Source organism: Phoxinus phoxinus (assembly GCF_949152265.1).
Source record: "Phoxinus phoxinus genome assembly, chromosome: 18".
Lineage (NCBI taxonomy): Eukaryota > Metazoa > Chordata > Actinopteri > Cypriniformes > Leuciscidae > Phoxinus > Phoxinus phoxinus.
In genome coordinates, this window is record NC_136893.1 from 15,012,276 (window position 1) to 15,036,208 (window position 23,933).

Below are 23,933 nucleotides of genomic sequence, written 5' to 3' on the forward strand. Positions count from 1 at the left end.
AAGAAATATATAACACTGTGCAAGTGGTTTTGGGATATTTTGATACAAAATGATTACATATTGTACCTTTAATGTGTGCTTTATAAGTATTAATAAACAGCCAATATCCTAGTAATATGCATGCTAACAAGTAGGCTAACTAGTTAATAGTGAGAATTGTACCCTAAACTAAAGTGTTACCATTTAGATTTTTGGTTGCATGTTTTTGTTTTCTTTTTTGCATGTAGCTTGCTAAAATTTGCAGTGTGTGTGTGTGTGTGTGTGTGTGCTCTTGTTTATGTGATTTATGAGGACACAAATTTGTATAATGACATTTGTATTACAACTTAAACGTGGTTTATGAGGACATTTCATGAGTCCCCATAATTCAAATAGCTTAAGAAACATTAAAAAAAAAACAATGTTTTATTAAAAATGTAAAAATGCAGAATGTTTCTTGTGATGGGTAGGTTTAGGGATAGGGGCAGTGTAAGGGGACAGAAAATACAGTTTGTACAGTATAAAAACCATTACGCCTATGGAATGTCCTCACAAGTATAGCAAAACAAACGGTGTGTGTGTGTGTGTGTGTGTGTGTGTGTGTGTGTGTGTGTGTGTGTGTGTGTGTGTGTGTGTGTGTGTGTGTGTGTGTGTGCGTGCGTGCGTGTGTGTGTGTGTAACATACATACAACAATTACTTCTGGTCCTTGAATCTGATTGGCTAAGAGGTCTTTCCAGCCATGCAATATTCTACCAGTATCACCAGTATGTTTCTTATGCTCAAATAGCGTTAAAAAAAGCTAGACCAGCTAATCCGAATGGGCAGTCCTAAGCGTGGGTATCAGGTTTCTATGGGAACCAAGGTTTATAACAGCAGCTGCAGTGACACAATGATACGATTGCGATTGGCTCTTTTAAGGCAAATTCACACGGCACAAACAAGATGGCCATTGGACTTTTAATTTTATGAAAAATAACTGTCATGTTCACACTGCCCCAACAGACACTGACAAACGCTGATTGAACATGTTCAGTAGGGTGAAATCAAACCCCAACCAATGGTAACAGACGCCGACAGGGGTAACACATCTGACAAACGTGTTTGTTGCCATTTGTCCGTGCAGTGTGAATTGTGCGCCACATTGCGTGTTGCAATTTCTCCCGTTCATAAATAATAGGAGTGCACCGTCTTTGTACATCTATAGGAGCAAACCAACAATGTAGTTGTTTATATGTAGTTATAATATATATATATATTTGTAGCCACAAATTCTGTAGCCTCAATTCATTGAGAGTTACGTATCTAAAGAAAGTCCAGCTACATGAAAGCCCTGACATGCCCTATGATATATTGTCAATCCGCCCACAGAATAGACAGGCTGTCCTCACTGACTCAGATGGCTGCTCTCAGCTCAAAGACATTTGCTCTTAGGGAATAAACTGCCAGGTAGACATTGATCAGACGCGAATACTGTTTACGCAGCTCTTATTTTTCTGCTTCAGGCTTCCGCTGTTCATCATTTCAAGGCTTGAGACAGACCCAGATGCTCCAAAGTGAATGCTTATTGTTTGAGGGGCAAACTGAAGCCATATCACTCACATCTCAAACAAATGAACGTGGCAACTCCCATTCACAAGCCAATAAACTCTCATGTCCTTCACAGCACCTGAGCAAATGGGATTTGTGAGTGTGAGACCAAGGGACTAATATGAACTGTGAACTTATAGCATGTCGGTGAAGACAGAAATCAGAGTCTAGGCAAAAATTCACAGGCTGGAGTCTGAAAACTCCTGAAATAACAGAGACTTTAAAAAGCACGGCTCTATCAAAGATCTGCTTTCAGCTAAAATGAATAAAGTGCAGACAGTGGTGTAGTTGTTTATGAGCTGTTGATCCTGTGGCGTGAAAAGGTTCAGCTTACTTCCCCTCAGGCGGGAGGGTTAATTACACCAACATTTACTCTGTCTCATGATAAACACCTTGCTTATGGCCACAGCATATAAAAGAGGTTCAACTAAGACTATATTTCAACTGGAGAAGAGATGTTTTCAATGGAGAGGTTTTTAGAGGGTAATTGTGCTGGAAATTATCTACCGCCTATATTTGCCTGCATTTCATTTTCTATCAGACTTACACACCACATGGCAGCTACATTAAAACAAGATTACTTCCTCCAATACTTTACTCATGAATCTCTATTTTATATGTGTCTAGATCTTGTTTCAGAAAGGGGAAAAAAACAAACAGAACTACTTTTCACAGGCAGTCACAGGCTTGTGAAGTTTAAAGAGGCCATAGATGTGGCTGTTTGACTGGAGGATTTTTAGAAGCGTCCACATGACCCAATGTCCCAGCAAGGGAAGTAGCCATGGCCTGCACACTGTGCCCTTTCACTGGAGCTCAGCACACTACTGCAGAAACACTGACAGAAAGAGACAGTTGTTCAAGCATAGGCATACCTAGAAAAATATGGGACATGAAACATTTATATTTAGAATACATCAAAAATGTAATTACATATACAGAATATAATTTTTTTTTTATCAAATAGTATTATATTATTGCTTACATACAGTATATTAAACAGACAGACAGACAGACAGACAGACAGACAGATGTAAGACAGTAAGGAGAGGCTAAAAAGATTCATTAACAGAAGACCATCAAATTTAGTTTCTTAGCAGACACTAGATCTCTCTCCTCCCAGGAAACTCTGTGCTGGATCAATGACCTGACTAAGTGACTGTTTGGCATATTCCGTGCCCATCGATCTTAGTGCCATGTAGAGAAGATCTATTATAGTAATAATGGATGCTTGGTACTATGATACTCCTGTGCCAGTTGGACCAGACCTACAAACACAGGGTGAAGTACAACCAGAGTTTATCTCTATCTCCTGAGGCTGAGAGCTCAATCTTTCTCTTTCTCGCAAATATTTGCCTCATATATCAATGCATTTACGCTTGTAAATAAATCCTTAAAGAGATGTCAGTTCCACAGCCTGTTCAGAGCAACAGCGGCACCTATTGGCAGATCATGCAACTGCAAGGAAAAGGTGTGTGTGTGTGTGTGTGTGTGAGTGTGAGAGAGAGAGAGAGAGAGAGAGAGAGAGAGAGAGAGAGAGAGAGAGAGAGAGAGAGAGACAACTTTAATATGTCCATGAACCGCCCACAATCCATTCCCTGGGTCACCTTGATTTTGCCAAGTAAGACATGTCCTGGAACAACATTCCTGCCCAAAAACATAGTCCTAACCTTATCCCTACCCATCCCCACCCACAACTTTCCCTAAGTGAAGTAATAAGTGAATAACACTGATGTAATAGAAGCACCAAACCCTGGTTGTAAGCCTAAACTTGACATAAACTGCAAACTTGTCCCTCAAATCTGACCATCTGATGCATTTTACACACAAAACTGGAAAGCAGTTTCTCACTCTGGCAAAGCTGTGATCTGGCTGGATGGCTTCCAATAAGCACTTTTGAGGATACATACAACAGCCTAAAAAAGGCTTTTTCTTCTTCTTTTTTTTCTAATTGTCCCACATAATAAAAATAATATCATTATAAAAAATGCGTCAGAGAAGTGTCTCGACTTGCTTGTGCTTAAATTTGAAAATGGATTCTTTCATTTTCTTTAATAAAATGTGTCATGACTCATGAGTCTCTCTAGCCTACACTATCACTAACAAGACTACACAAACATGAGAGAGAAAGAAAAGGACAAAATACAGAAATAAAAATGAGAGAAAAGATACTAAATTCAATAGACAATTGTTAAAAAAAAACTTGAACAAAATATTTTCTTACATGTAATGAATAAATCACTCACAAAAAATGTTGTCTAACTTTCCTTGACATCATCATGCTACACACAGCAGGACGATATCAAGTATATCATCTTTCATGTCCAGTGAGGCCATTCATAAAGTCATATGTGTAGTATCTCAGAAGGCGTTCAGCAGAGAGTGTGTTGCACTTTCGCATCACAGCAGAGCTAAATGACTTTCTTATCTGCGTGATGCAGCAATACACCTGGTGCTTCTAGGGATGCCCTATTTATCAATCTCAGCATATATTGGTGCACATTCATTCAGAGCACGCAGTACAGACTACCGCTGCCATGACTGCCCAGCACTGTTTGTGCATGGATTCTCTGAGATACAAACGGAAGGTTTTCGAAGTTCGATTACAGAAGAACACGCAATCAGTCAATAAAATGTGATAAAGTTAGTTATAAACAACAGTAATACTGCAATGATGAATAACGGGAAAGATTCGAGCTATACTGTTTGATAGCTCTCTGTGAAGAAAACAGAACAAGATTTTAAATCACTCTCCATTACACTGTGCAGTCTGCAGTCAAATGCTCCAAACAAACATATAATCCTCTGATGTAAAATAAAGCTGAAATTATAATAAATATTAGGATAAAAAAAGGAATGTTGAAGTAAGTTCAAGTTGAAGTACAATTTTTTTTTTTTTTTAAATCAGGTTTTGGGTAAGGGGTGAGACGAGGACTCAGGATGCAGAACAATTGGCTTTTTTTGTTATAAAAAAATAAAACAAAAACAAATAAAAACTACCCCATGGGAGAAAACTCTGGATCCAAACACAGGGCAGGGTGGGACAGAGTAAGGCAGGGCAGGGCAGGGCAGGACAGGACATAACAACGAACTCACACAGGACTTGAAACACAAGGAGCATAAATAGGGAGCAAACAAAGCAGGTAAAGCAGGTATTCCAACTCCCAACTTCAGTATTATCTCAGCTCTACTTCGAAGGATCTGAAACTCCACATAACCTGAACAAAGAGAGACAGGAAATAAGTCTGTGGGGTGCAAAAGAGTCTAAGACAGGATACAGACAAGGGTAGAGAGCCAGAGAAAGTGAATATGCAGGGAGGACCCATCATGCTGGACTGTCCATCACTAAAGCTTGCCAGTAGTTTTGGCTCTCATGTAAGTGTCATCTTAATGTATCGTTCAGTAAAAGCAGGCTCTTCAGCTCAGCAAGAGCATTAAGTTGGAGCTATCTGTCAGTCCCAGATAGTGTATTTTCAGTCAGGCCGTCACTCTCAAAGGCCATCCGGTTTACCCAGCTTTCTCCTCACCTACTGTGACTTTTCTGCCTGCATGGGAAGCTTTCCAAAGTAAATTGACATTTCTCTCAGAGGACTAACGACTTGGAGTGTCGTTCTTCTGTTGCATTCTGATAACTTCCTGAAGATTAAAGCACACAAACTACCTCTTCATCATACATTTGTCCTCGCTATGCAATCCTTCACTCAAATTATATCAATTATACAGAAAGAATTAAATTCTGGTAAATGCTAATTAATCTCAAATCTTACTCTTCAAAAAGTGCACAAATGATGTTATGAATATGGTGCATTTTCTTAAAATTGTTACATATGTTTTGGGTCTTAATGTCAATGGTTCATTGGTGCACAATATTTCAAATAACATCGAGTTCTTTTGATCCACTTCAAACACCTGTTTCGATAAATCAAATAGCTCAAGTAAAATATTGCAATTCTATTTTGTGGAGGCATTAAATATAACAGATGACAGTTACTGTAAGCAGTGAAACAAAGCATGCAAATATTCAATATAAAGCAATCCCAACACAACAGAATAACAGATTGTCTCATTTTGCAAAAGAGCGAAGATGACATCAGTGCTGAATAAGTGGCTTCAAGGGTCACTTCAGCAAATAAATGAAATAAGCTTTTCCCACAATTCTTTGCGTTGAGCATATGTCAACAGGCATTCTGCAGCCAACAAGCCCATTCAATTAATGAAACATTTGGCATTTTTAACCACACAAAAGCACACCCCAAACAACAAAGTGCTTTGCTGGCAATTAGATGGCCAATTTAATTTATTAAAATACCAATGCTACATAAAGCATCCTGTTTGTTTGCCAATCTGCAGAGTAAATCTGGCAAACTAAATCCTCTACTTAAAGAAATGTGAGCATTTCTCAGGGTGAAGGAGGAAGGGACGACACCTTCGCTCCTGTGGCTTTGCTTCAAACCTTAGCTCTTTATTAAATACTTCTGGCTCATTTAATACCACAGCTGGATTAAATCTGACTTAAAACTGAAAGTAGATCACAAGTGATCTGCAAACAAAATATTGCTTTTAAAAATTCAATACCATCAATAATAATAGACGCCAGTTCCATCTGCTTACTAATGCCGCAGACAGAGATGACATGAATGGCAACTTCATTTTTCTCTGCAAAGAAATCTAAAGAAATGAAGTGCAAACGGCATGGCTTCTAATGACATTACGGTGGGGATCCGCAATGAGCCAATCTGCTAACTGAGATTGGCAGAACATCACTGCTAGAATCCATGAATACAGATGAAGAAGCTTCATAATCAAGAAATAAACATGCTCTAATAGATTGTGTCGTTATGTAAATCAAAACAAGAAATTACTTAAGCTGATTTTTTAAGGGCTTCTCATCACAAGTTATAGAGCAGGTGTAGTTTTTAGAGTAAGATATAAAAAGGAAAATGTATTACATTTATCTGAGAGAAAAAGGCAACTCCTTACAATACTAACTGTTTATTGTGCTGAAAATACTGTTGCAAACTAGTTGACTAAACTATAGAATGAAGTTTTCATATCACATTTCATTCATATTACCTCAGCTATACCATTCAAAAGATTGTGGCCAGTAAGATTGTTATTAGGGGCCAAGCACTGAAGGTGCGGGCACCTATTGTATCTGTTCTGGTTCTTATTCTTCTTTTTCTTCCGACTGGGCGTCTATGGCAGCCCATAGAAGCGTATGCGGGAAAGTTGTTTTGGTTTGACATTCTGATAGAGGACATTCCCAACATCAAATACACCAATTTTGGTGTTTCTAACTCATTCCCTCTAGCGCCACCACCTGTCCAAAGTTTCAGAAATTGTATGCTAATAACTTTTGAACCGTAAGGTCTATCAACAAAATTCTTTTTTCCTCTGATTCCTGAGCTCATGCCGATTCGATTGCACTCTATGACGTCATTTTCCGTCAAATGGCTTCCGTCAAAATATGTCCGCCATATTGAATTGTCCAAAAAAACTACTATTGCGAACTCGTCCTAGACGGTTTGTCCGATTCTCACCAAAATTGCACCAGATCATCTTCAGGCAGTGCCGACAAAAAGTTATGGAATTCAAGTTGATTCGCTTAACCGTTTTTGATAAACGCACAAACAAATTTTACGTAGCACTTGCGAAAATAGACGTACGTACTGTATTCTCCGCAACGCTTTATCGTATTCAGACCAAACTTGGTACATGTCATCACAAGCATGACCTGAAGCTGCATGCAGCGTTTCGGCGCAGCGCCACCTACTGGTCCAGAAATATGAAAAATTGCTATTTTGGCTTATAACTTCTGAACGGTTTGTCCAAGAATCCTAAACGTGGTCTCGTTAGATTCAGGGCGTCATGCCGAGTCGACTGATATCCAATTTTTCCAGATCGGCCATTTTGTCTGTCGGCCATTTTGAATTATGTGCTAAAATGCTGTATTTTTTGAACGCATGAACGGATTTTTACGAAACTCGGTATGAGTCATCAGTACAATGCCCTGAAGGAGCCTGAGAAGTTTCGAAACAGCGCCACCTAGTGGATAATTTTTTTTTTCAAATGCTTATAACTTTGGGTGTGGTCGACTTATTCTCACGGGAGTCATCTCCTTAGACTCCTGAATCGTTGCCGAGTCCAACGATACCAGACTTGCCAGGTTTCGGCATATGGTTTGTGCAGCGTTGTAATTTAGCGCTTAAAAAACATTTGGCGATATCTTCGAAACCGCTAGTCCGATCGAGACGAAACCACCGTCAGAAGTTTGGAAACATAGGTCGATAGCTAAACGCCAATGCCCAAATCTCAAAATATTGATCGTAAGGGGTAGTAAAATTCAATCAAAGTCACGTGTCAGTCGTTTTGACGTGTTTTTTCACATAAATGTCTATAACGTTGAATCTAATTGAGATATTTTCACCAAAATTGACACACAGATGCATGGGCTCAGTCTGAGGACACACAAAAAAAACTGTGGGATTGAGCCTCTTGGTGGCGCTAAAACTAAACAAAACATGAAATTCCCATTGACTTCAATGCAGTTTAGTGATGTAAAATGCTATACTTAACGAATGCATTGCTGTAACATTATGAAACTCAGTATGTGCCATCAACACCATGTCCTGAAAGTACTCAACAGATTTAAAGACAACGCCACCTTTTGGTCAAAAGTTGTAACAAATTTTCACGAAATGCAGTTTCGTAACTGCGCCACCTATTGGTCGAAAGTGATAATCATATTTTTAGTTAATGTATGTGATTTTTCAACCATTTTGCCAAAATTCATCTTTAAATGTCTTTAATTGCTCCTAGCTGCAGTTGGTCTCACACTCCCAGCCACTTTGGCATGTCTTGTCGTCTTGCTTGCGCTTGGCCCCGTAATGGCTGCTTGCAGCTATATTTTTTTAAATGTTTTTGAATGAAGTCTCTTATGCTAACAAAGGCTAATTTTTTAACAAAAATACAGTGAAAACAGCAATATTCTGAAATATCATTAAAATTACTTACGTTACCAACATCGATCAAAATGACAGCATGCGGAAAGAAGCTAAGGCTGCGGTATTTCATTCTGAGCTTGAGTGACCCAACTTTAAAAACATATATTACATACACTTCCAAAGAAAAAATCAATTCTCCATCAAAAAACACCAAATTAATCTTGCTGTTGAGCCACTTCCTGTTCACTCTAGACGCTCACATCTGCTAAAAGCAGTGTTTATAGCTGAGAGGCATACTCCATGTCTGATTTTTCCATTCATTGTGTTATAACCATACATCATTCAAAATGCTATAGCTCTTGAGATTGAATGTGTTATTCATCCTTTAGAAAATGTATGTCCTGCCATGACCTGTCATGCCATTTAACTGTTTCAGGGTCAGAAAATAATTAAGCTAAAATTCATATATTCAATTATTATTATATTGTTATATTATATAGTATTCAAAAGTGTACAATAACCACAATTTTTTAATGCGTTTTTAAAACTTAAATGTGATCAATGTCATATTTTTTTAGCTCATATTTCCAATTCAGGACAAATTAGCATATAAAAGGGAGCTGCTTTTCCGTCAAAAACACATTGAGGATAAAAAAAAAAAAAAAAAAAAAAAGACTTGCCAATTATGCTTAAAAACAGATTAAACCATTAAGAAGTAACCGTGGTGATGTTTAAATCTCCTTTCACAACATAAACATCTAAAATATTTCAACTAACAACAACTACAGCAGGTTTCTTATATCAGAAACTGATTTACGGACCTAATTCCAGATGTTAAGCATCTAGCAGAAACTGGAAAGGTGCCATGAACACAGATACAACATTTATCAAAGGGAGAGCAAGTGTTCTCAGAAAGCACAATAAATCATTGCAATACAGAGAAACAGATGTATGGCCTGAAAATAATGATAACCACATTAACCATTAGCCTGCCAGACACTTACACAACATAGAGTACGTCCATTTCTCAAAATGAATGTGTTCATGGTTCTGATTTATTCACTACATAATCACAAGAGACATCATTTTGAATTAACCTTAGGACACCTTGAATAATAAATAAGAGTCAGGCTGCATGTGTGCACTGTTCTTAAGCACTTCTTCCCGGTTCCAGCCTTACCACTTCAAGTCCCTCTGGAGAGATCCAGCAGCCAATTAGCTGAAGCCCTGCGGCGGCTCGACGCATCTCAGGCGGGATCCAGGGTGACAGATCTGTTCCTGCTTAAAGCTCAACTCTGAGGAAGAGCAAGCTACTGCAAACTCATACCTCACCTAAAGCAGCACTATTCATCCAGCTGTCCCAACAGAGCCTACAAATCTGAGGAATGAGGTCTTGTCTCTTAGATGAGCATGCAAAACATGGCAGAGTGCTGAGTGCACTGTATGGCAAACAGGCCCTTTATCTGATGACATGCTGAGCGGTCAAAAGGGACACTCTTCTCATGGAAATATGCCAACTTCTCAAAAAAAACAAAAAAACATTATATATATATACATACAAAAAAATACAAAACATTAATGATGAATAAGACAGCATATTTTTCAGGGAAATTATGATTAAATCACGATTCTTTTTCATGTTGGGTTTACTATTTTGCAAGTGACTGAGCATTACAGCCAAACTAATGTCACTATTTTAAAAACAAAGCCTTACAAGGTAACAAATTAAAAAAGAATGGCAGACATTTAGGCCAAAGTGGCGGAGATGCAAATTATTTTCTTGGTTTTTAAAAAGTAAGAACAAAGATACACATTACATATACACAACATATAATATACAAATGAAATAAACAGTGATTTATCTGTTCAGCTACATTGAAGCAATCAAGAAAGAAATTAATGAACAACTATAAAAATAAAACACTACATAGACTGTGTAAATTATACATTGAATTGTAAAAATCAAACTAACATTATAAGTGCAAGTGCACCCCAGCAAACATTATAAAAAGATAAAACAATGCAGTTCATGATGACCCCTTTAATATGGGACAGACAGATAAATATTTTATAGCCAGTCTTAGTGAAGTGCTGACTTGTTAATGGTAACAACTATGGACCAGCTATTGATTTAGGTAATGGGAAAAAAAGGACTCTCTGTTGTCTAAGTTTGACATTATGAACAGATACAAGGACACCTTAAGCCTGTGCATGCATATTTCATGAACACAACTGAGAATCCAAGGACCCCATCTGTGAAGGTTGAACTATGAATGTGGACAGATTAATGTTCCTGCTTGTTCTGTTTTACACATCATTCCCACATCATTAGGGAACATTTAAATTTGATCAACAGAATGCGAAAGATCTCAATCCCTCAAAGACAAACACAGCTCTTCACCTCAGAGTTCATGTTTTAACCTTGAAAGGTGATTTTTAAATGAGGCTTTCTGGGATCACAGCTCACTCATAAAGGCCCAACAGAGACATGTGTGCCAACAAGCTTTGGCCTTTCACTAAAAAGGTGTCAAAATCAAAATAGACTTCCTGTTCCCGCACGCTAGTCAAAGGCAGGGTAGGTGATTTGTAGCGGAAACATTTTTTTGTTTTGCTGATTGAAAGTCTCTTCACATCATAATAGCAATCACTAAATTAATTGTTCTAAATGTATTGTGGATCAGTAGATATCATGCTTTCAAAGCTAGCTATTGCTAGCCTCTCCGAAAATTGCCTACCCCACCTTTTAGTTTTCACATATCAGAGAAAAAAGGACACTGTGTGTACCTTGCTTGATCCACAGTGCATATTGCATTAACCCCAGCATGAATACAGCACAGTGTGAGGATGGAAGAGAGAAAAGACTACATAAAGTTGTTTTCCCAAATTCAATTAAGTCCACTGCCAACATGTGTTTTAAGTCCGTAATCCATATCAGAAACCCCACTGCTGGTGAAAAACACAGCACAAACACAATGATCCTTTACTTTGAGCAGGCTCCAAAACCAGCGGATGCAACACAACCAGACGCCAAGTGTTATCTTTTCCCTCTGGGACCATAAGAAATAGGGATAAAAATGGCACAAAGCACAATCAGAACACAACAGATTACACCACACTCCTTATCATACAGGTATGCCTACCTCTGTTGTCAGTATGTAAAATGTAAATTACATTTTATAATATTTTCAGGCAGAATATAGATATTTTAAATTGTCAATATTTCACAATATTACTGTTTTTAGAGAATTGTTCATCAAATAAATAGAGCTTTGGCGAGACTTCTCATTAAAAAACATTGAACCAACCCTAACTTGAGTTATTTCTAGGGGTGCAACAATATTGAAATTCTGTTTGAAATTGGTAAATAACTACCCAGATAGCAACAAAGTCTGGGCCGAGTCTGGCTTACATTAGGCACTTCTGGCATAATTCTGGCACTGTTTTTTTCACAATCCTGTGTCAAACAGTACTAGGCTAAGCTCTGGCTGGAGTCTGGCTAACCAAAAGAAACAAATCAAATTGTATCTGTTTGGCTGAGCCCTGGCTTGAGTTCGGTCTGCCAGAATAAGTAAATATATGGCTGAGATCTGGCTGGGTTTTGGTTAGCTGAAGAGTAAATAAAAGATCTCTAGGCTACATGGAAATGTGGTGTTAATTGGTTCATATTTTATACATCATTATAAGTAATTTTGTCAAACAGAATAAAATGAAATATGTTTGTTATAGGCCTAGTTAAAAATACCTATAGATATTTATTCAAATAGTACACTTTTACACATAAGGAAAGAAAACTTGACCTGCTGGTAATTATTTTAATGGGCAGTTAAGGAGGTGACAAAGTGTAGAAGGAAAAAAAACAATGAGATGTTTGCAAAATGATTGAAGACAAAGACTGGTTCAATCTGCAGCATCATAGAAGACAAAAGATTGAATGAGTAGCTAAGTTACTTTGTGTGGTTATCCAAATGGTAATAAATAGGCTATGCCACAAAAAAGAGTTTTTGGGCGAATTAATTACCATTTGTATAACGACAGTTTTACTACAAAACCCAATGGTTAAATTGTTTTTATAGCAAAAACCAAAGAAAAGCAAAAAAAGCTTGACGAGTTTTCACAATTCCTGAATAATCTATATAATCTCCATTGCCTACATATTATAAGTATTTGGAGAATAAACATTTATGTTCTCCACGTAAACCATTGAAATCGTTTGAGAAATAAAACTTTTTTTTTCTTTTTCTTTTTTTAAAATCAGCGGTTCTCCAGGAAACTTGCGTGTTTTAGAGCAGTCTTTGGCAATGCGGCGTCTGTGGTTGCTCATACGATGACGCAGTTTGCAATGCATCATGGAAATAGTAGTTGATTTACATACACGGTGTTATATCCGCTTTACAAAAAGGACTACTTTTCCCAGAGTGCACCCCGTGACACCATCCCGCCTACCAGAGGATCCGGAAGTTACGTAGGAGTTATTCAGCAACACATATTTTCCAACGCAGTCTCGCGGTGAAATTCAAACCGTTTTAACTTCGACAATCATCTTGGTTTTATCTTTTGGAGTTTTAATACACGATCAAGGTAAGTATATACTTTTTTATATCTCAACTAACACGTAGATTTGAATATATAGCGCAGTAACATTACTAGATAGGCTTTTTTAGTGGTTTTCAGTGGTTGTGTTTTATGTTACGTTAGAGGTGCTAAAATTAGTCTAGAATTAGCCTCCATTTACAGTACTAAATGGAAAATATGTGGGCGTACAGTGAGCGAAGTAACATGAGAAAAAGGGCTGTTAAAAGAGTCAACAAGATGTTTGAATCTTTGGAAAAAGAAATTAATTCTCAGCCTGAAAAGAGGCCAAACCAAGATGGCGTTGAAGCAAGTTCTAGTGTTGACAGTTTTGAGATCGATGCTTATGAAAGTGAGGAGGAGGCTGCTACTAGTGAAGATTCTAGTGATGACGACTCAGGGCGATTTTCATGTAATGACTTGGCAAGCTCTTTGTCAGGCTGGGCAGTTGAGTTTGGTGTTTCTTTGGTTGCTCTCACAGCACTCCTGTGTATACTTAAAGTACATCACCCCTTCCTTCCGAAAGATGGACGCTCTTTGCTCAAAACAGCAAATCAGTATGTGTTGGAAAAGTTAGCAGGTGGTTCATTCTACTATTTTGGAATTTTGAACTCCCTTGGTAAAACGTTTGAAATGCTGTCTTTTAAATTTCCAGATAGACATGTATTCAAGTTACAGCTAAATATAGATGGCCTACCTTTGTTTAAAAGTTCATCTCTTCAGTTCTGGCCAGTGCTGGGTATTTTGCAGGATTGTGTTATTAAAAGACCAGTTTTAATTGCTTTATTTTGTGGTGTAAGGAAACCAACATCCCTTTCAGACTACCTAGATGCTCTTGTAAAGGAGTTAAATAGCTTGAGAGAAGGATTTGTTATATATGGTAAGACTTTTTTGTTGAAAGTATCTTCAGTTATATGTGATGCTCCTGCTAGAGCCTTTGTCAAATGCATTAAATCTCATACTGGCTATTCTGGATGTGACAAGTGTGTTCAGTCAGGTGTTTATATTAAACACCGCATGACTTTCCCTGAGTTTCATGCACCTCAAAGGACTGATGAGTCTTTTAAGCACACTGTGGATGAAGATCACCACCTAGGACATTCACCTCTGGTCAAAACCAATATAGGGATGGTTAGTTGTTTTCCTCATGATTATATGCATTTGGTGTGCCTTGGTGTGGTACGAAGACTTTTGGATTTGTGGATGAGCAGTATTGGACCTTTACAATGTCGTCTTTCTGGACGTCAGGTTAAAGCTATCTCTGAGAGATTAAGTAATTTAAAAGTTTTTATCCCAGTTGAATTTGCCAGAAAACCAAGGAGTCTGGAAGAAAGACTAAAATGGAAAGCAACAGAATTTAGACAATTTCTTCTATATACTGGGCCAGTTGTTCTTAGAGGTTTTCTGGCAGAGCAAGTGTATAATAATTTCATGCTTTTGTCTGCTGCAATTTGCATTTTAGCAAATCCGTCGTTCTGTTTTTCTATGAATGACTTTGCCAACACATTGCTTGTGTCATTCGTTGAACATTTCAGTAAGTTGTATGGCCCAGAATTTGTAGTGTACAATATACATGGATTGATTCACCTTAGTGGAGATGTCAGACTTCATGGTCATTTAGACCTAATATCTGCATTTCCTTTTGAAAATTACTTGCAGAAATTGAAGAAAATGATCAGGAAACCACACAGCCCCTTAACTCAAGTAATTCGAAGGCTGTCTGAAATGGACGCTATAAACTCAAAAAGTAGCAGTGAAGTACAACGATTGAAAACACAGACAAAATTCATGCACACGGATGGGCCAGTACCACAGATGTTTGATGGAACTATTGGGCAGTTTAGAGAATTAAGTAGGGATGGTGTGGTCATTAAAATTTCAGAAGGTGATAATTGTATTGACGTTAACAATGTTGTTGTTCTGGTACAAAACATTATTGTGTTTAACGGTAGCAAGTTTGTTGTTTTTAGGGAGTATTCAAAGAAAGAAAGCTTGTTTGAGTACCCAATAGATTCCTGTGAATTAGGAATTTTTGTTGTTTCAGATCTGTCATTGGAGCTGAAATGTGCTAGGCTTGGACAAAAAATACATAAGTATGTGAGGTTGCCGCTTGAGGGACAGGGCAAGTTTGCGGTTTTCCCCCTTCTACATTTAAAATGAAGTGTGTGCGTGCGTGCGCGTGCGTGCGTGTGTGTGTGTGTTCTTTTTTTTTTCAGAATTGTAATTAGAGATTTTGTGCTACGCCTGGACACAATCTACACAAGAAGGTATGACACTAACTTAAGAGTCATCATTTATTTTCTGTATTTGCCTTTGTCTTTTTAAAATAACTTGTTTGTGTTTTGCTTGCAGAAATCATGTACCACATTGTCAGCTTTGTTGACACTGATGAAGTGGAGGTTGTGCCTGCAATCTGGGTGAAAAAGGATGTGTGTGTATGGCCTCCTTACAAGGGTAAAGGAATTCAAAGGGCAACCAAGTATTTGGAGCAACCCCACGAGTCTTGGTCTGCATATAAAGTTAAAATTCTGTATACTGCAAGTATGTATAAATCCTTTTTCCTATACAATACATTCAGTTAAAAAGTTGAAATGCTAAACAACTTTTTGTTTTGATGTTTGAATTCTGTTTTTCATAGAAAATTATAGTGAAGCACGTCGGAAGCTGCCTCTTGCTGAGCAACAGACCGATCTCCAGTCAGAGGCTGAGTCTGACTCCCTGAGGCCACCAAAACGGAAAATAAAGTAAGATTGTGTATATTTTGTAATTCATTAACATAGACACTTAGTTCTAACAGGACCTTATAACTTTGTGCAGTTTAACAAATTAACATGCAGATTTCTTTTTGAACTGCAAAAAGGGAATTTGTCACTGAATAGTCTTTACATGAACATACCACCCTTTCTTAATCCAATTTAGTAATCATTAAAAAAATTCCCCTTTCCTAAAGACGAAACAGGCGCCTAATGGATGAATATGACACTGAGGAGGAGGAGGCTACTGCACCCATAAAAAACAATTTGCCACAAGCCCCTCAAATACATCCACTATCAAACAGGATTTGTTCAGCTTCTAAAGAGCTACAACCAAGTCCTCAAGGACAAAGACAAAACCACCCCTCTGTATCGCACCAAAAGTCTCCAGATGTAGCACAGATCCCAGAAACTTCAAGACCATCCTTGTTGGAGATAAGTCCTGCCTCTGAAAGGCATGAAAGAACTCTTGGGCCAGCATTACGCCAAGCAATTGACTTGCCTGAACCATCTCTGCTACTTCACCAGACTTCTCAGCAGCCATGGCAAGTAAGAAATTTTGCCAGAAAATCACAAGACATCACAGAACATCACAGTGAATTGATGTGGCAACAGGATACACCTTTACAGTCTCCCGGACAGGAAATGCAGTCACTGTGGCATCATGAAACACCCAGACCACAAAGAAAAAGCCTCTCAAGCGATGACCGATTAATAAGATGTAAGATTTATTTTTGTTTTTTTCTATCATATATTGACTGTTAGCGTAAGGCTCATGTCATAGCAGGGGTGGTGTGGTAAACCTTTCAATACCTGTGTTTAATGTTTTAGCACTTCTCCATGACATAGTATCTAAACAAGAAATTCTTATGGAGCAGCAGAGGAACATTATAAGGATGGTGCAAGATATCAAAGCAAACAATGTTCAGGAGATCACAGAGACACAGAACCAAAGTCCAAAACAGTTTCCAATTGAAGACCTAAGGTCTTTAACTTCCCTGGAAAGTGATCTTCGATCCTGTCCAGTAACAAGACAAAAAGTGGTAGGTAACACTGTAGGGTTGGGCGATGTCCCCTAAATTGAAGATAAAGATAAATATAAATATATTTTTCTACTTAACTTAGAAGAGATGACATCCTCTAACGGGGGGAGGGTCCTGTTTATAGATCACTTCACTGACCAATCAGGATGCTCTGTCTTACATGCGCTTCATGAGGCACACGCAAGGTCTCTCCCTCTCTGTCGTGCGCACGCTACGTGTTTTGGAGCAGTCTCTATCTCGCACGCCCGCTCTAGATTGAAAAGCTAAAGACACATCTCTTCACCTGAAACAAGAAGCTAGACTGGCATAGACTACACTATTTAAAAAAGCATGCATATGCATTAGTTATATCTCAATTTAATTTACAGAGCAATCCCATTCCCTGCAAAGTTTTTAGGTTAACTAACTATAGAAGAGACTAGGATTAGTGTGTGTCTGAGTGGGTGGCTCTCCATTGTGATGTCGGTCAGCCATCATCACAATCCTATAACACTGTCAGTAATGTAGTTGCATACTGTTATCACTTACAAGTATGGTTGTAATTATTGTTATAATCAAATGGTGTGTGTGATCAATCTAAAACATGAAAAATCTAACAACAATAACTATTTAAATTTGTCTAATTTGGTAAATATAATATTGATATTAGGAACAAAAGCATGGTTTAGTGTTTTGACTTAATAGTGATGCCATGTTTTAAAAATATTTCAGGTGCTTGAACTGGGATTGCTGGGTGGAGTGGATGTAAAGGACACGGTCTGGCGGATTATGAGGCAAGCAATAAAAAATGACTTTGCCAAAGTGGTAAACTGGAGAGGTGTACATGGGAAAACGCCTTTCCAAAGCTTGCAGCTTAAAAACATTGTGATTGGTAAGTACATTTTTATTGTGTCTAAGTCTATCTGGAACTTCATGACTATTCCCTCATGTCATGAATGAATGTTGAAAGTTTTAATTATTTGACTGCTGTCTTGTAATACAAATGCTTATGTCTATTGTTCATTTTATTTAAAAGTATTTTTTAACTCTGTATTTGTATGCTCCTATTCTAGAGGCTGTAAGAAGAAATCCTGTGTGTGCTCAGACAACTGAGCTGGAGGTCGAAAAAGTTATTAAAAGGTGGTTTCATCTAGCTGGTGACCGCGAGGGTGGCAGAAAAAGAAGGACACCTTTGCAAAATGTTAATGTAAACCACACATTTTAAGTTATTAGGGTATCTTTTTTTTTACGGTGGCCAAGAGGACTCAGCACGCTGCAACAGAAGAAAATGCACGCAAACAGAAAAAACACCAGCAAATGAAGAAAACATCTTCATCAGTTTGACAGCACATGTGCTGCAAATTCACAAAACACAACCAAATACAGAAACGCGCTGCAAATGGCAGACCAACAACGCAAATATCTACTCAACACAGTGGTGTTTATTTTATTTTTTTATTATTATTTATTGGTTGCATGCATTGTATTTGCAGCATGTGTGTTGTGAAACTGATGTTTTCTTAACTTGCTGGTGTTTTTCCTATTTGCATGTTTACTTCTGTTGCAGGACGTTGAAGTCTTGCCGTTTGCAGCGCGTTTTTGTATTTGGTTGTGTTGAGTATATGCAGCATGTGTGTAGTCAAACTGATGAAGATGTTTTTGAAATTTGCCGGGGGTTTTTTTCTGTTTGCATATTTTCTTTTGTTTCAATGTGTTGCAGGGCTCGAATTTCGGCGCGGGTATTGCGCATAATTTTAATCATGCCCGCAGGTCTCCCACTTATAATGCGGGAAATTCCCACAAACATTGATTCACTTTAGCATGTGGGTTGTATTAGTAAATGAATCCACACAGATTATAAAATCAAATCAGTCATTTTAAAACTGTCTGCGAGACGTAATTTCACAAACAACGTGAGTGATTCAGCGGTGCTGCGTCTTCTATCTCTCGTCTCTCAAAATGGACTAAAATACTACCCAGTGTTATTTTACATTTGATTACTTTATTCAGTCTCTGTAGTATTTCTGAATACTAGTGTTAGACCTAAGAAAAAACTTGTCTCTTTATTGGTATCTTTATTCTATTGTATTTATTTGTGCTACTTTTTTCAGTTTAATTCAAAGATTGAAATCAAGCTTCCTTGTGTTGTGTAAATTCTTAAGAACAAAATTACCCCATTGTAAAAATGCAATGAGTGAGCATACATTTAGGCGAGATAAATGTAATTAAAATAAGTCTAAACTCCCCCCACAAATGAAAAATTCACCCCACCCACCAAATTCAGGCCATGTGTTGAGATCTCTGTCACCGTATTTTGGTTCGTTTCATTATTTAAGCATGCCACATATACTTTTTTTGCATAGTTGCACTATTTTTTGTAACATTTTAATTTATTTCTGTATTTTTATTATTCTTGTATTGTTACTATTTGTTGCTTTTGTTTTGCATTTAATATTGGTTTATCTTGTCTTTTTACCATTGTTTTTATTTTTCCTTTTATCTGGCTGAGATTTTCTTTCCCTCTCAATAAAATGCTGTACTTTGCATTTGTGTAGTGTCATTTTTTTTATTAGTCCTTGCACAATATATAAGTATTACAATACACAGGGATCATTTCTGGTTCAGTTTTGGGGACTCTGGTATAATATTGGACCTATTATGGCTGTTTTCTGGAGCTTCTGGATAAGTTGTGGCTGAGTTCTGGGGTAAAGGTGGTGGCAGTTTGGCTGTTGTCTGGCTGACATCTGGGGATTACGGTGTTGTTTTGGGCCGGTTCTGGATAATATGTGGGTACATTGTAAAGCTCTGGGTGAGTTTTGGTCTTCTTCCGGCATTGATCTGGTTGACGTTTGACAAACAGCACTTGGGCCAATCTTGGACCGTAATTCCATGCGGTATGTGGGCCAAAATCTCAGCCGAAATTTAGCCAGATCCGGCCCAAAGCCAATTTGCTATCTGGGTACTTTGTTTATAAAGGAAAATGTTTCACTCCAACAAACAGGAGGGTTAAATCGTTATTACCATCTCTTAAAGGGCACCTATTATGCAAAATTCACTTTTACATGGTGTTTGAACATAAATGTGTGTTGGCAGTGTGTGTACACAACCACCCTATAGTGAAAAAAATCCAACCAGTGTTTTTTTTTAAATCCCCATAAATCATAAGCACTGTCTAAGAACGAGCTGTTCTCAGAATCAAGGCAATGTGACGTAGAATTGCACAAGCCCCGCCCACAACTGTTGATTGACACTGCAGTTTGAGCATAGACCTGCCCTGAATGAGCTGGACACAGTCCGCCATTGTTTCGACGCTGGAGCAGCTGTAGAATGTCTCCGAAAGCGATTGAGGTGTTTTGTTTTTTGGATGTTAGAATAAACATAGCAGTCTTCATTTACTCTCGTTGTTCCTCGAGGATTGATCAGTACAACTGCTCTCGTGATCCAGCTTACAGTCTCCGGAGCGACAGGACTAACGTTACTGATCACGGCAGAAATGAAAGTGAGAGCGAGCACTTTATGACAGCTCGAGCTCATCGAGTCGTTTTACAGATATACAGTTTACCAGTTTCTAAAGCACCCACTAAAAGGTGTGTATATATTGTTTACTGTTGTAACGAGTGTTTTGTGTACTTCACTGTGTAACGTTATGTTCCATGATAATGAAAGGGAGAGAGAGAGAGAGAGAGAGAGAGAGAGAGAGAGAGAGAATGAGATGTTTCATGAAATTTATGGATAAGACTTAATGCGCACTTCTTATACTGCGTTTATTCTTACAGTGATTTTCTGCAGTAAAAGTAACGCTTCATCTTTTGTGTGATGTACAATAAACTTAATTGAACTCATCAGTATATTTTGGTCATCATTCAGACGGGGTTAACTACAGCAGGCTTGTATTAATAGTGGAGCAGATGGCATATATGTTATAAACGTAATTAAAAATATAGCTGCAAGCAGCCATTACGGGGCCAAGCGCAAAAGCAGACGACGAGATATGCCTACATGGCTGAAAGTGTGAGACAAACTGCAGCAAGGAGCAATTAAAGACATTTGAAGATGAATTTTGGCAAAATGGTTGAAAAATCACATACAATAACTAAAAATATGATTATCCCTTTCGACCAATAGGTGGCGCAGTTACGAAACTGATGTGATGTGGTCAGAGTGAAGTGACAATGACACATACAAAGTTTGGTGTCAATATGTCAAGGCATTGCAGATATAAAGCCTGAATAGTCATTTTGGCATCATGCCTCAACTTTGACACTGCGGTATACGAAAACGGTTTTGTCTATTGACACGAAATCCATAACTTTTACTCGGCACGGTCTGGAGATGACACGATCCGATTTTGGTGAAAATCGGACGTTTGGTCTAGGAGGAGTTCGAAAAAGTAGGTTTTACAACAAAATAAAGATGGCGGACAGGAAGTTTGACTGACTATGATGAAATTGGTATCTATGTTTTCAGCATAACCCAAGGAATCGATTGAGATCAGTGTCATTACTATAGGCAAATTTAATCAAAAGTTATTAGCATTTTTGGAAATTTCATTATAACTTTTGACCAAAAGGTGGCGCTGTCTCATAATCTTTTTAGTACCTTTAGGGCCTTGTACTGATGACCCATACTGAGTTTCGTAACGATACGTTCATGCGTTCATAAAATACAGCATTTTAGCACATAATTCCAAATGGCCGACAGCCAAAATGGCCGATATGGGAAAATTGTATATCAGTCAACTCAGTATGACGCCCTGAACCTAACGAGACCACTTTTGTGATTTTTGGACAAACCGTTCAGAAGTTATAAGCAAACACATAAATTCTTCATATCTCCGGACCAGTAGGTGGCGCTGCGCCGAAACGCAGCATGTAGCCTCAGGTCATGCTTGTGATTACATGTTTGCTATGGTGATAGTTCAGGCTGTCCTCTATCACTGTGCCAATTTTCATAAGTTTCCCACAAACGGTTCTATAAGCTGCCATAGACGCCCAGTCGGAAGAAGAAAAAGAAAAAGAAAAAGAAGAATAAGAACCAGAACAGATACAATAGGTGCCCGCACCTTCAGTGCTTGGCCCCTAATAAACATAGGCTACCTGTTCTATCTCTATTCAGCATATATTCTCTAGCTTTGTGGGCATTATTGTCCGACTCGAACACCGTTACTGTGAGTTTCTGTTTTGATATTGTCATCTTTCTGTGAGATGAGATTGTCCTGGCTCTGAGTGTGAGCTGGTTAGGCTCCGCTCCCTGTGCGTGGAACCGCATCTCATTAACTTTTAAAGGAGACACACTAAAACGGTGCATTTTTCTCAGCCCCCCAAAAATGACAATTTAAACATGCTGTAAAAAATGATCTGTGGGGTATTTTGAGCTAAAACTACACATACACACTCTGGGGACATCAGAGACTTATTTTCTAAGTAAAAGGGGCTTGTGAAAATGGGCATAATATGTGCCATTTAATTAAATTAGTGCTAGATTATCTAATTCTCAAATAATTAGAAACAATTAAATATCCAATGTCCAATACCAATAAATTAAACAAATTGTGGTTGAGAATACTGCATTTTTATTTCCATTAGCTTATTTCAACTTCAAGCCAGTCTGTTATTGTGCGGTCATGATTTAGACTTAATAAATAAAAAATGCCAATGAAAAAAAAAAAAACCTGTGATTGATTCGTCACTTACATGTAATGGTTTCTGCTGAAGTGGCCATTCTTGGCCAGCTGGGCTAGACTTACTGTTTGCTGCTACGATATTCTGTAAGTCTAAACCTCAAATGTTCTTCTTTATGGTTGAAACAACCACAGTTTTATAACCAAAGAGAAAAAAGAGGCAGCAAACAGATCAAGCAAGAAATCATGTTTAAAATATTCTTCTTGTCTAAGGCACTGGAGAACACAAGTTCACATGAGGTAGAACATCAGACTATCTGCTGATGAGCCACACTGTTTAAGATGCTGCGCTGCTGTTGGGGCCGGATCATCACAGCTGAGCACGCAACAGGCGGAGAAGCAGATGTGCTACACCATGTGATATCCACTTTCACAGAAATAGTACCTGCAGATGCAGCCTCCATTTTTAATCTCATGTACAAAGAGGGTGGACATCATAGATACTGTATGTGCCTGAGTTTATTCCGTTGAATCACAATATCACGTCAAGTTACAGCTGATCCAGATTCAATCATCTTTACAACGCAGGGTCTATAGACATTCTGCTCCCTATGAATATATGAGGGGCAAGCATTATGCTGAATATGCCAGATATTAATTTGTAAATGTTAAGCAAACGTCTCTGTGCCATGAGAGTTTCTGAAGAGCAGATCTAATCTATATACACTGACCCTGAGAGAAATTGAATTCTGTCATTTGTGGACCTCATGAATGCTTGGAAAAAGCTAATTACTAGCTTCCAAAAGTTCTCTAATTAAATATATGATTCTTTCTGAACCGTGAGACATATATAGGGAGAAAGGAAAAGAGTGTGAAGTCATGCTTAGTAAGATGATAGCAAATCTCTTGGCAGTCTTATTCTTTCAAAACTCTCATAACATTTATATTTCAATTGCTTGGCAGACCCATTTCAGCACATGCCAAGTGGATTTTTAATGCAATCCTACAAAAAAATAAATAAATGATATAATATACTATATCATATAATAATTATAATCAATAAAAAAGAATAATAATTTATATTATAGAATACGTTAATAATTGCATTTAGCCTACATTGATAAATATACTATATTCTATACTATATAAAATGTTATATTTTATAAATAACATTTCATCTTCGATAATCACGTTTTTTTTTTAAGTCTACAATTATGTGGCAAAATCAGTCTAAATACGCTTTGTCTAATCAAGATACATTTTCATCATTATCTTTTTTATGTGGCTTTTGAAAAAAAAAGCAAACCTCAAGTTTATAACGGTTTATTCAAGTTTATTAAGACTATAGAGCAGGACATTATCCTCAATTAAATAGCTTGGTGCGGGTATCTTTGTCTTGACACTTTGCATATAGATTCCTAACTGTAGATCCAGAGCAACATCTCTCAAGAGTGTTTGTTT

The 23,933-nt window shown here is 37.8% G+C and overlaps 2 protein-coding genes across 6 annotated transcripts in view; one reads left to right on the top strand and one right to left on the bottom strand.

The window, feature by feature from the left end:
- Window positions 1-23,933, bottom strand: part of rap1gapa (RAP1 GTPase activating protein a) — a 98,847-nt gene that overhangs the window by 72,410 nt on the left and 2,504 nt on the right. The gene's annotated exons all lie outside the window — the stretch shown is intronic.
- On the top strand, window positions 12,956-19,396 carry LOC306986050 (uncharacterized protein). 2 transcript variants are annotated; one of them, XM_079588897.1, is made up of 9 exons: window positions 13,003-13,086; window positions 15,122-15,170; window positions 15,294-15,344; window positions 15,430-15,618; window positions 15,716-15,821; window positions 16,028-16,551; window positions 16,662-16,873; window positions 17,585-17,744; window positions 17,926-19,396. In XM_079588897.1, exons 4-9 carry the CDS (start codon window positions 15,435-15,437, stop codon window positions 18,075-18,077), a joined length of 1,338 nt encoding a protein of 445 aa, XP_079445023.1. In that variant the 5' UTR covers window positions 13,003-13,086; window positions 15,122-15,170; window positions 15,294-15,344; window positions 15,430-15,434; the 3' UTR covers window positions 18,078-19,396. The 2 variants fall into 2 exon arrangements, with proteins under 2 accessions (XP_079445022.1, XP_079445023.1); XM_079588896.1 differs by lacking the exon at window positions 15,122-15,170 and having other exon boundaries at window positions 12,956-13,086.

Bases quoted from the DNA above. Each gene is read 5' to 3' on its own strand.
- LOC306986050 (XM_079588896.1), top strand. From the start codon at position 15,435: ATGTACCACATTGTCAGCTTTGTTGACACTGATGAAGTGGAGGTTGTG. The intron at 15,619-15,715 runs GTATGTATAAAT...TGTTTTTCATAG, and splicing joins TAAAATTCTGTATACTGCAA to AAAATTATAGTGAAGCACGT. The intron at 16,552-16,661 runs GTAAGATTTATT...TTAATGTTTTAG, and splicing joins CGATGACCGATTAATAAGAT to CACTTCTCCATGACATAGTA.